The 13,804-nt window shown below is 34.7% G+C and overlaps 2 protein-coding genes across 4 annotated transcripts; both read left to right on the top strand.

The window, feature by feature from the left end:
- Positions 1–3,171: 3,171 nt before the first annotated feature.
- LOC105776971 (probable ubiquitin-conjugating enzyme E2 24) lies at positions 3,172–9,115 on the top strand. Of its 3 annotated transcripts, XM_012599961.2 has the most exons (11): positions 3,172–3,612; positions 4,183–4,510; positions 4,588–4,972; positions 5,138–5,246; positions 5,336–6,758; positions 6,928–7,065; positions 7,258–7,686; positions 7,779–7,842; positions 7,936–8,078; positions 8,183–8,494; positions 8,585–9,115. In XM_012599961.2, the coding sequence occupies exons 5-11, from the start codon at positions 5,346–5,348 to the stop codon at positions 8,831–8,833; spliced, it is 2,748 nt and encodes a 915-aa protein (XP_012455415.1). In that variant the 5' UTR covers positions 3,172–3,612; positions 4,183–4,510; positions 4,588–4,972; positions 5,138–5,246; positions 5,336–5,345; the 3' UTR covers positions 8,834–9,115. The 3 variants fall into 3 exon arrangements, with proteins under 3 accessions (XP_012455415.1, XP_052477806.1, XP_012455416.1); XM_012599962.2 differs by having other exon boundaries at positions 3,173–3,612; positions 4,183–4,972; positions 7,939–8,078; XM_052621846.1 differs by lacking the exon at positions 5,138–5,246 and having other exon boundaries at positions 4,183–4,972.
- A 1,090-nt stretch (positions 9,116–10,205) lies between these two features.
- LOC105776887 (uncharacterized) lies at positions 10,206–13,580 on the top strand. Its single transcript, XM_012599831.2, has one exon. The coding sequence runs from the start codon at positions 10,480–10,482 to the stop codon at positions 13,384–13,386; it is 2,907 nt and encodes a 968-aa protein (XP_012455285.1). The 5' UTR covers positions 10,206–10,479; the 3' UTR covers positions 13,387–13,580.
- The last annotated feature ends 224 nt before the right edge of the window (positions 13,581–13,804 follow it).

Here is a 13,804-nt window from a genome sequence, read left to right as displayed (position 1 = left end):
CTACTAAAACATGATAAGATGTGATTCGGTTACCTTATAAGCTTAACGATGAAATTATGATACATTTCATTAGATATGATAAGATGAATTTCTCGATTATCCTTAATCAAAATAGTTGAACCAGTGAAATATTCAAACCAAATAATTATATATACCACAATATCAAATATAAATATCCAAATATTCTATGAGATGATGGTACTTATGAATATTAGAGGGACCCAACTCAAAAAACAAAATTTAGGTCGCATTTAAGGCCCCCCTACAAAGTGCATAAACTAGACCCAACAATTTGTTGTCCACCTAAAAAGAGAAAATTAAAAAAAATTAAAAAGAATGTATAAAATATATTTAAAATGGAAAACTACGAAACCTTGCAGTGGAAAATTAGTAGTTAGGAACTAGTCATTTTCAATGAGCATTTTTTATTTCCTTTCCAACTAAACAATAATATTTATAGACTAGTCACTAAAGTATTACGAAGTTTATATTTTGGTTACTCAACTTTAAAAAAATTACAAAATGGTCATTAAACTATTCGAAAGTATTTATTTAAATCACCAGATTGTTGTTTTTTTAAGTCTTACAATGAGCTCTAAATGACAATTCGACAATTAATATAGTGGATTAATACTTAGTTGAAAACTTTCAAATAGTTCAATGATCATTTTATAACTTTTTAAAGTTAAGTGACCAAAACGCGTAATTTACTAATAATTTAGTGGCCTTAGATGTAATTTATCCTAATAATATTATATACATATACCTACAAAAGAACAAAGATATCATTTCCTTTCATTTTGATTTTATAGTTAGTTAAAAGAAAACCCAATTAATTTGGCATTAGCTATTGGCTGTATGCCAGTTTTGTCAATTTATTATACCTATTAATCTATATCTATCAAGAAATGGCTTTGTTTATGGCTAGATTTCGTCATAAAATTATTTCCTCTAAATAAACCACATAGATATATAAAAAGTGTATATATATAGCAAATATATATACACTTTAGTGAAGTACATGTTGACTCGAACAACATAGTTATATTTTTTTAAAATAGGATCAATATATGATTTGATATCTGAATTTCGTTTCGATTCTCAATTTAGTACTTGAATTTTTCATATGAATTTGGTACTTGAGTTTGACTTTAATGTTTAATTTGACACCTAGACCAAATAGCATCATATGATCAGATGAATGTTTAACATGTATGCTCTAGTAAAAAAAATATATAAGTACTTAATTGGAATAAAAAAAGGACCTTGGTATCAGGGGTGAAGCTAGAAAATTTTTGAGGGTTCAAAATTAAATTGTATTTTTTACGATAGTAGAAATATAATTTTATCATTTTAATAGCCTATATCTTTATAATTTTTAAAGAATTAAATTAAATTAAATTATTATTTTTAAGGGGCTAAAATATAATTTTACCATTACAATCTAGAATTTTAATGGCCCTAAAGGGGCCGGGGCCCTGCCAGCCCCTCCTGTATTCGCCACTGCCTAGTATAACCCACATATATAACAACATTTTAACTCAAAGAACATCGTAAATTTAACTTTTTTTACGATTAATATATTAATTGGTACATCATGATCCAACAACATCATGATCCAACAAATGTTTGATACGTGTGTTCTAATAAAAAATATAGGCACTTAATTGGGACACAAAACATAAGTATCAATTTGAAAAACTCAGGTACTAAAATGAATATTAAAACCAAACTTAAGTATCAAATTGAATACTGAAAGTAAACTCAAGTACTAAATAATATATTATCCTTTTTTTAAATACTTGAATATGAAATCTGGCAATATAGTTAATTAGAAAAGTCTGACATTGATCTTTCATTACCAGAAGCAGCATTGAAATTGTTTTTCTTGCAACATTTCTGACATGAATTTTCTGTCTATATATATATATATATTAGTACAGAATCTAGTTAGTGACATTATATACCCAGCATATTCTTAATGATTTATTTTTGTTTTTATGTGTAAAAAAATTAGTATTAAACATGTCTCCTGGTTAAGCAATGAAGCATTTAGGTTTGGAAGAAGAATTTCAAATGTCAATTAAATCTATCATTATATATTAGGGCTAATTTCAGGACGAATCCAAAAATTATTTTTGGGATTAGAATTGAGTTATATTCTTTTACGAGAGTTACAATATAAATTTATTGTATTAATTTGTATCTTTATAATTTTGAAAGATTAAATTAAGATTTTATCATTTTGAGGAGGTAAAGCGTAATTTTACCACTTACTAATATATAAAATTATAAAATTTAAAGGGCTAAAATGATTTTTTTTTTCATTTTAGGAAGCCTTTTGCCCTGCCAACCCCTAGATGTCGTCTAGGGTAAAATATGTATTTACAGATATACACAATTTAAATTTGACGTGTTAAAAAATATTATCATTAAAATTTGTTATAGATTAGGTTTAAATAATTAATTTTTTTAACTTGTCAAATTCAAGCCATTCACTTGATAAGTATATAGTATTGACAATTTAATCCTCGTATTTTAAATATAGTCCACATTAAATTTAGGCTGATATTTAGCACTTAAGTTAAAATCAAAGTTAATGAATCTAATTAATATGATGTTAATATTTTAAAACTTATTTAAAATCTAAATCTTGAAGTTAACTCTAAATATCAATATTTTTTCTATAGTTGCAAATTTTTTAATGTTGTTTAATTAATAATAAAATTGGAAAAGCTGGATGGGGTTTGGAGTTTCAATTAATTAAACTAAAACTTAGAGGAAAGTATTATTAAAAAGATTACAAGTAAATTAAGTATTTTTAAATTTAGTCCATTTACTTCACTAAAATTTTAAAAATTAATCTCATTATTTTAGTTTACCAGAATTTGACAAATTAAAAGGGCTATCTTCTCAATTTTTGCAAAGAGAGGATTAAATTTAGAATTAGAACTAAAATTAAATTTAAGCTTGATTAAAAAAATTCTAGATTGGCACTTTGGGTTGATTGTGACAAAAGAAAAAATAACAGGGACAATAATGTCATTACGACAAAGAACGTACAGTATAATTAAGATACCGTGTATATTCTTCGTTCTCTCTCTCTCTCTCTCTCTCTCTTTGTATGCAATTATGCATTGCATTAATATATACACAATTCAATATTTTTCCTTTTGATGAAAAAAAAAAAAGAATACCATCACGATTACAGCTCTGCTTCTTCAACGTTCAAACAAGCAAGAAAAAACCCAAAACCCGAAGTTTATTTTCTTTTGTTTACTCTACTCTGCAATGTTTTCAATCTTCATTAATGGCGTCTTAGCTGTGGGGATTCAGAGAGGAACACTACCTCTCTGAAATTTCCCGGTCTTTGTATTTTTGGTTTTTTTTTTTGTTTATGTTGTTTGGACCGGTGGAAAAGGGGAAAAAGCAGCGAGAAAAGGAAGCTGGAAGTGAAATTTGAAAGGAAAAAAGACTAATTCTTGTTCTCGCTGTAAATGGAGTTTAAGTCTATTTTTCTGGGTTGAGTTGGTTTAATTAGTACAGTTTGTGATTGATAAATTTTCTTTCATTTGGATTTATGGCTCTACTCGTTTTCAGATGCGGCAAATGGTAAGCTTTTTTTGTTTTTTTTTCATTCATTTTTTTCCATGAAAATCTCATATAATTTCTTTTTCTCTTTGCTCATAGGTTATACCATGCTTTAGAATTTAAACTTTTCGTTAATATATGTTAACTTTTTATATAACTGTAATTTTATTTGTAGAATTCAAAGTTGTACTACATATGGCCCGCATGCTGAAAAAATGAAAAAAAGGGTATTTTTTATTTGAATTTTGGATTTTGAAATGTTGATGCAAAGAAAATTTGTTCAAATCTGCAAATTTTGTAAAGAAATGGGGTTTTTCATTGAGTTTGAGTAATCTAATTGAGGGTATCTGAAAACTTATTTCTTTGAATATTATATGTAGGTATAGATGCTATGCTTTTTGTTATAAAGTGGATTCTTAAATTTTACATTCTTTTTGTTGTTCTTAATCCATTTGTGCATCATCTATTAAGCACCATTAGCTTTTTCTTCTTTTTTTAATAAAAAATGTGAATATTGGAATCACATTTTAATGCTTTTTTTAGAAAAAAAAATAGGGCGGGATATAACTTATGGTGGTTGTTGTTTTGAAGGTTTCGTGGGAATGTTAAATGTCTTAAAGAAGCACTCATGAGTTTCAGCAAGGAAAAGCCACTGTTGGAATAAATTTTCTTCACAAACATTATTTGATAAGCGGCACTGATCCCTTGTCTGATTTAGTCGAAATCTTCGTGAAGCAGATCCGCTTTGTTTGAGGGAAAAAAGGCGGTCATTTCAGCTTTACTTCGGAGCATACCTCCTTTGGCATCATAGTTTATATATATATATGTGTGTGTGTGTGTGTGCGCGCGCGAGTGTGTGTGAAGTTGCTGAATTGGAAAATCTTGTTTGGCAGTAGTTACTAAAAGTTCCTTCGGTCAGGTGAATTTCCAAAGAAAGGAGTGTTTATTGATCATCATTTGCAGTTATTTATATCGGGATCTCTCCTTTCATGCTAGGAACTTCACACTGACCTTCGAAGAAAAACACCTCGAAAGTTTACTCCCTTCGGAAGTTTCCTCCGGTGTAAACTTTTGGACCCGTTTGGGCAAATCTCCTTTGGCATTTGGAGTTCATAGTTAACTCCCTTCGTCCGTTTTAGGGCAAATCTCCTTTGGCATTAGAGTCAACATATCCTCTTCAGGACATTTGACTCACTATCTGTTACGAACAATTGAACCAACTAGAAGATACATTCCGTGATTCGTAACAGAAGAATATAATCATATCCTTGGCTGCGCCTTCTTTCGGGATTGACTATTAACTCACTATCCTTATTACCATTTAACTTGGACCCATCATATCTTCGGTGCTTCAGTTTGTTCAAGCAGGAGTGAAGTACTGGTACGTCTTTCTACCCGGACTTTTTATTGTTTTGTTATAGAATTTGAAAAATAATAATAATAGGTTAACAACTAACAGTTTAGTTTCTGTAATTAAGTGAAACACTTAATGAATGGTTTCATATTAGCATATCTGTTTTAAACTAAAGCTTCCATGCGTTCACAGGTGCTTGCGCCATCTTTTATGGTCGTTTCTGTCTAGCATAGGTCGTGCTCTTAAAGATAGCAAAGCTTTGAAAGTAAAAATCGTGCCCGAAGATTGTTTTATTTCTAAGGTCAGAGTCTTGCCCAAAAGTGGCACTAAAATCTAAATCCTCCATATGCCGTTCATGTTGAACTAAATTTGACATACATCTTCTCGTAGGTGGTGAAAAATGGATATGCTACTCACCGATTCTGATTGGGAAACATTTAGTGAAAGTGGCAGTAGTGAGGAACAAGAAGACACAGAGTTTCTGTATGGTGGCCGGGCTTGTACCATTCTATCAAGTCTAGAAGAAAGTATTGGGAAAATTGATGACCTTCTCTCGTTTGAGAGGGGGTTCTTTCATGGAGACATTGTACGCTCCGTAACAGATCCATGTGGACAGATGGGCAGAGTTGTTGATATTGATATGTTTGTGGATCTTGAGACTGTTAATGGGAAAGTCATAAAAGATATAAATTCAAACCAACTTTTGAAGATCCGCTCCATTTCTGTTGGGGATTATGTTGTTAATTCGACTTGGATTGGTAAAGTGGATAAAGTTGTTGACCGTGTTACTATTGTCTTTGATGACGGTTCAAAATGTGAAGTCACTGCCATGGGTCAAGACAAGCTTGTGCCTGTTTCTCCCAACTTAATTGACGACTTGCAATATCCGTATTATCCAGGACAGAGAGTACGGGTTGTGCCTTCGGATTATTCTAGTTCAACTGGATGGTTATGTGGTACCTGGAGGGAAAATCGGGATGAAGGAACTGTTTCTAGTGTGGAAGCAGGTTTTGTTTATGTTGATTGGATTTCCTCTGCTCACCTAGATCATGATATGAGTGCCTCTCCTCCCTCGCATTTGCAGGAGGCAAAAGACTTAACTTTGTTGGTGTCTTTTCCCCATGCAAATTGGCAGCTCGGTGATTGGTGTATGCTTTCTTTTGCTGATGGCAAGGGAACTTCTCGAAAGTTTCTCCACCCATCAACTCGTGACTTGATTAACGATAACTGGAAACTAGAAAAAGGATTTAAAATAGGAAACCCGGGATCAAGACTGGAGGAACTCTTTGTTATCATCAAGACAAGGACCAAAGTTAATGTTATGTGGCAAGATGGTACTTGCAGTATGGGACTAGATTCACATACTTTACTTCCTGTTAGTGTTACAAACGCTCACGAATTTTGGCCTCATCAGTTTGTCTTTGAAAAGGGAACCAATGGCGATACTCAAAGATGGGGTGTGGTTCGCGGTGTGGATGCAAAAGAACGAACGGTTAAGGTACTGTGGAGAAATAAGGCCGTGACTCAAGCAAATGATTTTGACAGAGAGCAGATGGAGGAAACTGTTAGTGCTTATGAACTTGTTGAGCACCCAAATTACTGCTACTGTTTCGGTGACATTGTGGTTAAGGCAATTCGGAACCATTTTGGCGATCAGGCTGAAAAAGGTACCGAAGCTGCTTCGGAAGGCAAAAACATGAAAAGGGATGAGAACAACCGTCCCTGTGCATATTGTCCATCCTGTATTGGCGTTGTCATTGGGTTTGAAGATGGAAACTTGGAGGTGAAATGGGCTTCTGGTATTCCAACAAAGGTTTGAATCTTATTCATCCTTATTCCGTGATTCGAATCATATGCATAGCATATAAATTCAGAATCCCAGAACTTGTTGAACTCATTTTTGGCTGAATATATTCTGTCTCTTAGCTCATCAATTAGCAGTCAAATATCCTTCGAATTTATCGTTAAACTTTGTCACACAGGTTGCACCATATGAAATTTCCCGTATTGATAAGTGTGAAGGTTCAGCTACAACTCCCGGTCTCTATGAAGAAAATACCGAGGATTTTAACGAAGAGATGTTCGTGCATGAGGCACAGTCTAATAGCCACAAAGGAAAGGTAAATCCAACTTTCGGTTTTCATGATATTTTAGTTTGATTGCTCATAACGTGCATGGAACTTGAATAATCAATACCAGCCTTGTAAACCCAAACTCTTAATGAGGGCCAGCAAATCGTGTCTTAAAACAAAACTATTTTTATACTTAGAATTTGACAACATGAAAAAATCTTGTATTATGTCTATTTTCAGGAGTTGCTGAGTTTCGATAGTGCTCATGGAAGTGGCGAGAAATTCTCATGGGCACCTGCTTCCTTCTTCCGTCCTCAAGCTGCTATTGAATTATTCTCTAGCATTGCTTCTAGCTTCCTTGGATCCCTTGCTTCCGTAACACTTTTAAGCCAAGAGTCATCTAGTTTTATTTCTCATGGTGCTAAAGAAGATGACATTCTTCTCGAGAAAGAAGTCTCGGAAACTTGCAATGACTCTGCCGAGCTAGATCCGAGTGAGATGCAGATATTCGAAACAACAAACATAAAGCAGGAAGTAGAAGAGATCGAAGAAAACAATATGATGCCAAGACTTGACGAGACTTCCAGTCGATACAGGCAGTTTGATATGGTTAGTGATTGCTCCGATCACCATTTCCTTGGTGAAAGCAAGGTGTTGGCCATGTCTCAGGTTAGTAACATTATCCGACTCCTTAAACATACAATTTGAGCTGTTAAAACAGTCTGAATCATTTTCAATTTCGTACTTGTCCGCACTTTTAGGTGAAACGAAGTTGGGTGAAAAAGGTTCAACAAGAATGGAGTATCCTAGAGAAAAATCTTCCTGGTTAGCTCTTTATCTTACTCTTTGTAATGATTTTATGTTTTACATTTATCGGTTCACTTGACAATTTTGTCACGAGACTATTTTTGACCTTAGCAGAAATTATCTATGTTCGTGTATATGAGGAAAGGATGGATCTACTACGAGCGGTCCTTGTTGGTGCCCCTGGCACGCCCTACCATGACGGGCTGTTCTTTTTCGACATTTTTCTCCCTTCTAACTATCCGTACGAACCACCTGTAAGTTCTACTTGGTCTCTGCATAAAGTGAATACAAGCATTCACGTAAATCATGAACGTGTATATATATGTAAACAAAACTCATGAAAGTCGAATTTTTGCAGTCGGTGCACTACCATTCATGGGGGCTACGCCTCAATCCGAACCTGTATGAATCAGGGAAGGTTTGCTTAAGCCTTCTAAATACGTGGACAGGTTCCGACACTGAGGTCTGGAATCCAGGAAGCTCCACTATTCTACAAGTTCTTCTGTCCCTCCAGGCTCTTGTGCTTAATGAGAAACCTTATTTCAACGAAGCTGGATACGATAGACAGTTAGGAAGACCCGAGGGGGAGACAAATTCGGTGAGCTACAATGAAAACGCGTTCCTCGTCACCTGCCAGTCTATGCTTTATGTACTCCGCAAGCCACCCAAGGTAACACTAGAATCCCATTCTGTAAAATGAGAAAAATTCATGGCATTGTCCATTTTCGAGTCACTTATTCTTATTGCAATACCATTGCAGCATTTCGAGGCACTAGTCAAGGAGCATTTTAGTAAACATGCTGAAACCATCATCTCAGCTTGCAATGCATACATGGAAGGTGCACCAGTAGGATATGCTCTCGAATGTGGCAAAAAAGACCATGATGAAAACTTCAAAGGAAGTTCAACTGGATTCAAAATCATGCTCTCGAAGCTTCTCCCGAAGCTTGTGGAGGCATTTTCGGATCAGGGAATTGATTGCAGCCAATTCCGAGGGCTGAATAAGTGAATGTCCTGTTATCATATCATGAATACCTTTGTATAATATTCTTCACCAGAACTTTCGAAAAAATGAAAATCGAATAAAGATTCCTGCAAGGAAAGCTCTGTATCATATATCTCCAGGTGTGGTTTGGTGAAAAGATTGCAATGTTTTCTTAGTGCATCACAGTCTAAAGCCATGCTTAACAGGCTTTTACTATGACTGTATAGAACTGTTATTGTTTGCAAAAACAAATAAGATTTGTGAAATAAGAAGTGAATGATGATTGGATTGGTGTGCTTTTGATAATATTTTTTCTTAGATTATGCCTTTCCTATATCCTGTCTTGTTAAATTGGACTAGGATGATTCATATTAGAGAGGACTTCAAGCTAAAATGATGATAAAGTAATATGGAGAATTTTGTAGTAAGAGTCAAACTGTATTTATTCATTATTGTAAATTTTATCTCTTTCTATTGTTAAAAGTTGGTTTTGTATGTAAGCACAAGATGTATGTGTAACTGTTTGGTTATTCTATTAACCATGTCAATTTTAACAATAGAATTGAATAAAATTTTAATAGAAATTACTAGTTTGCTCTTCGATCTAACGTATAAGGATTAATTTGTAATTCTTTTAGTAAAAATAAAATACAATCTTACTCTTAGTACAGGGATTATAATAGTATTTTTACCCTAAAATAAACCTAATTGGTAAACTTTGAATAACCCGAGCTAAAATAACTTGAACTCGAAACAATTCAAAATCATCCGAAAATTTTAAAATGCAAATTAACTCCATCAATTTATATATATTCGAATAAATAATTCAAAATGAAATTGACTTTATTTGAAATAATCCGAAAATTTTAAACGCAAAGTAACACCATCACAAATCAATTCAACCATCTATTTTCATGTATTTGTTTGGTCAAATTTTGCTATTAGTCTTTATATTATACATACGTCTTGAATTTAATCTTTGTATCTTGATTAAGTTTTGTTAAGTCAAATTTTACTATTAATCATTGCTCAATAATTTAGAAAATTTTAGTTTGTATATTTTTCAAAATTTGAAATTTTAGCTTTTACTTAAACAATATCTATTAAATTCAATAACTAAAGTAAGACGAATTTTTTGTAAGTTTTATGTTAAAATAGCAAGTTGTATGAGATTATATTTATATATATGATAATATATTTACCCTATAAAATTTTGGAAATAGAAAATTTTAACTTAAATGAGTTTAACTGATACCATTTGAATCAATTCGAAAAATATAAACACTAAAAGTGAAAAAATTAGAGGATGATATAAAGATTAAATCCGTAGTTTACACATAGTAGAGGTATTAATAGCTGAATTTTACCTTTCTTTTTCCACAAAGAATTTGGCTTGTGGACGCGTTTTTTGTTTGCAGAGCCAACAGACCATCAATGGAGTTCAAGAGTCAACATCATGTTCTAATAATCTAATTTTAATGGTGAACCCCAATTTTCTACAATTTCGTCATTAAAAACCCTCATAAAATCAAATAAAAAAACACCCAACGCTCCCAAACGTGCCCCTTCAATGGAAATCGCTTTAAATCAAAATACCCCACCGATCTGACTCAGTTTCTTCACCGCTCTAAGGCTTCTTCTTCGCCATTGCCCAAAAACCAGTCCCGACAATGGAGCCGCCAAAATTTCTTCGTTTATTTTACCCAAAAAACCATTCGAAAACCCAATTTTTACATCTAAGTCCCTTCCTCTTCTTCACCTTCTTTATCCTCCTTCAAGCCTCCTTAATCCATGCTGAAATCCCATTAGAGTACATCAAACACTGTAACGACGTCGTTCCGGTATCTCCGGCCGAGCCTACCACTCTTTTTCCCAGCCCCACCACCGTTTCTAACAACCTCGACTTTAAAATTGGGTATTTCAGTGGCGGAGACTCCATTTTTTTCCAATCAAATACCACCGTCGATGTGCCCAAAGCAGCTACGTTTAGTGCTCAGTTTTCTCACGACATCTTTGGTAGTAATAAAACCCGAATTTATAAAGTTCAAGGAAAGCTCGTTTTACAAATTCCTAAATCATTTTCCCTTCCTTCTCCAAATGGCGGTATCGTAAACCCCGGCCGAGGCTTACGGCGGCAGTTCCGGATCAGGGGACCGAAAATCCCAGTCATCGGAAGGGGAGCGCCAAGTTTTTCGCTTGGTGGGTTTTGGTCGGAATCGACTTGGAGGCTTTGTATGATTGGATCAGGGATAAGCAATGGCAATGCAGGTAAATTCAGGACTTTTAGTGTTGCTCTTAAGCTTAATTACTCGAATAATTTCAATGTTTCTGGTACTTTAATCTCTGGGGTTCTTCAAAGTTTGGATTCTGAACATAGTTCGAGTTACTTTGAGCCTGTTCCCATATTGGGCATTAGAAACTCCGAGAATTATGAGTTTAGTTTGGTTGATAATGGAAAGGATGGTTCTTGTTTAAGTGAGGGAGAAAATTTGGATGTTAATAAAGCAAATGGGGGATTTTGTTCAGTGATTGTTCAACATAAGATTAGGTTTGAATTGGATTATGGAAATTGTGATCAAGTTAATTGCAGTTTTGTCATTAAAGATGTTAAATTTGTTCCTAGTTTCATGTTCTTTAAGCATATTAAGTGTGTGGATAAAGGGAAAATGCAGGTTTTGTTGGGTTTTCGGAACTCGAGTTGGACCCATAATTATTTCCCTTTCGATCCTAACACGACATTGATCGGTGAGGGAGCATGGGATGAGAAGAAGAATAGTTTTTGCGGTGTTGCTTGTCGAATTTTGAAATTCGGGAATTCTTTGAATGGAACATCGATTGGGGATTGTTCGATTAAGTTCAGCTTGAGATACCCCAAGGTCTTGTCATTGAGAAATAGGGATTCGATTGTGGGGAAAATTTGGAGTGATAAAAACAAGGAGGATCCGAGTTACTTTGATATGATTCGGTTCAGGAGTGTTTGGGAAGTATCACCTGGGTTAAAGAATGTTCCGGGTTTAAGATACGAGTATACTGAGGTTGACAGTGCTAGAAGAGTTTATGCAAGTAAGCATGTTGCCGAACACAAGGGAAAGACATACCCTAATGCTGATTCGATAGATATGAGATTTGATATGTCGGTGATAGATAGTAAAGGAGAACCAGCATGGGGTATTGCGAACCCGATGTTTGTGGGTGCTCAGCCTTACAAGTATCAGTCTTACAGTCTTTTACCGTTATCTTTTGAGTCAGCAATTCCAAGCAATAATGATAGCAGGCTATTGAATATCAGCTATCAGATTAGCTACACGTATTATTTGAGTAACAGACCTGTTTTGGCCCAAGGATTTGAAATTTCTGCTGAGGGTGTATATGATAGACATACCGGTGTTCTATGCATGGTTGGATGTAAACACGTAAGATACAAGAATCATAGTTCGATAAAAACTGATTCATTGGACTGTGACATTTTGGTTACTATCCATTTTTCTCCTATAAATGTTGCAGAAAAGTATCGTGTTAAGGGGACAATTGAAAGCACACGGATCAAGTCGGACCCTCTTTATTTTGGACCAATTAATTTTTCCACGAGATCGTTCTATGCTGGACAGGCTAAAGAATCCATTTGGCGAATGGATCTGGAGATTACCATGGTTCTAATTTCCAATACACTCGCTTGTCTTTTTGTTGGAATGCAGCTTTTTCATGTGAAGAAACACCCGGAAGTGCTTCCGTTTATCTCTGTCTTGATGCTCGTTGTTCTTACTTTGGGGCACATGATTCCTCTATTGTTGAACTTCGAGGCCTTGTTTGTAAAAAACAGTAATCAACAAAATGCTTTTCTCGAAAGTGGTGGATGGCTCGAAGTAAACGAGATAATAGTCAGGGCAGTAACAATGGTAGCTTTCCTTTTGCAGTTTCGTCTTCTCCAACTCACTTGGTCCGTACGGCAAGGTGATGATAGCCGAAAGGGCTTTTGGAACGCAGAGAAAAAAGCATTATACATATCCTTACCTTTATACCTAACTGGTGGGTTGATAGCTTGGTTCGTGCACCGATGGAAAAACTCCCACCAGACCCCGTTTCTACAACCCCATCACAAACGGCTCCGAATGGTTCCATACCAAAACCGTTTCTACCATCAAACTTCTTTCTGGACCGACTTTAAATCTTACGGCGGTTTGATTCTCGATGGGTTTTTGCTTCCACAGATTTTGTTCAACATCTTCTCCAAGTCAAACGAAACAGCTCTTGCTGCTTCGTTTTACATCGGAACAACCCTGGTCCGTCTATTGCCTCACGCATATGATCTTTACAGAGCTCACAGTTCCTCAGGATATCTCGACTTATCATACATATACGCAAACCACAAAATGGATTTTTATTCTACCACCTGGGATATTATCATACCTTGTGGTGGTCTGCTCTTCGCCATCTTTGTTTTCTTGCAGCAGCGATACGGAGGTCAGTATTTACTACCTAAACGGTTTCGAAAAGATGCTGTATACGAAAAAGTATCTGTCGATAACAGTGAGGAATTACAAGGGGAAACTGTTCAGAAAAACTTTTATAGTTTGTGATGCAAGTAATGGTGGAAACATTTTTTTTCCAGATCAAATATAGTAAATGCTTTTCGATCATCCTGTTCTATAGCTATGGGCTTTATGTTCTTTGTTCTTTTTTCCCTATGGATTCTTTTGCTTCTCAGTTCTGGTATGTTTATCATAGGGTGATACTGAAATAAATGTTGAAATCAATATGTTTTTGCATGGTAGCCAAATTTTGCAAAGCCAACTTATGTATCCTCTAGTTTTATATGAATGCAAAGCTAGAGTCTAGATTGAATCCATTCTGGCTTTAGAAGCTCAGTTACATTTCAGTTTGGGTAATTCTCAAGTTCAGTCATTTTCGGTATTTAGTTCTTCAGATTTGGGTCATTTTTAAATTTGGATTGTTAAGTTCAGCCTTCCTAGGGTTCAAGACTCGGGTTTTTGGAGT

This window comes from Gossypium raimondii, chromosome 10 (assembly GCF_025698545.1).
Source record: "Gossypium raimondii isolate GPD5lz chromosome 10, ASM2569854v1, whole genome shotgun sequence".
In the NCBI taxonomy this organism is placed as follows: Eukaryota; Viridiplantae; Streptophyta; class Magnoliopsida; order Malvales; family Malvaceae; genus Gossypium; species Gossypium raimondii.
This window is presented reverse-complemented; position numbering and strand designations above follow the sequence as displayed.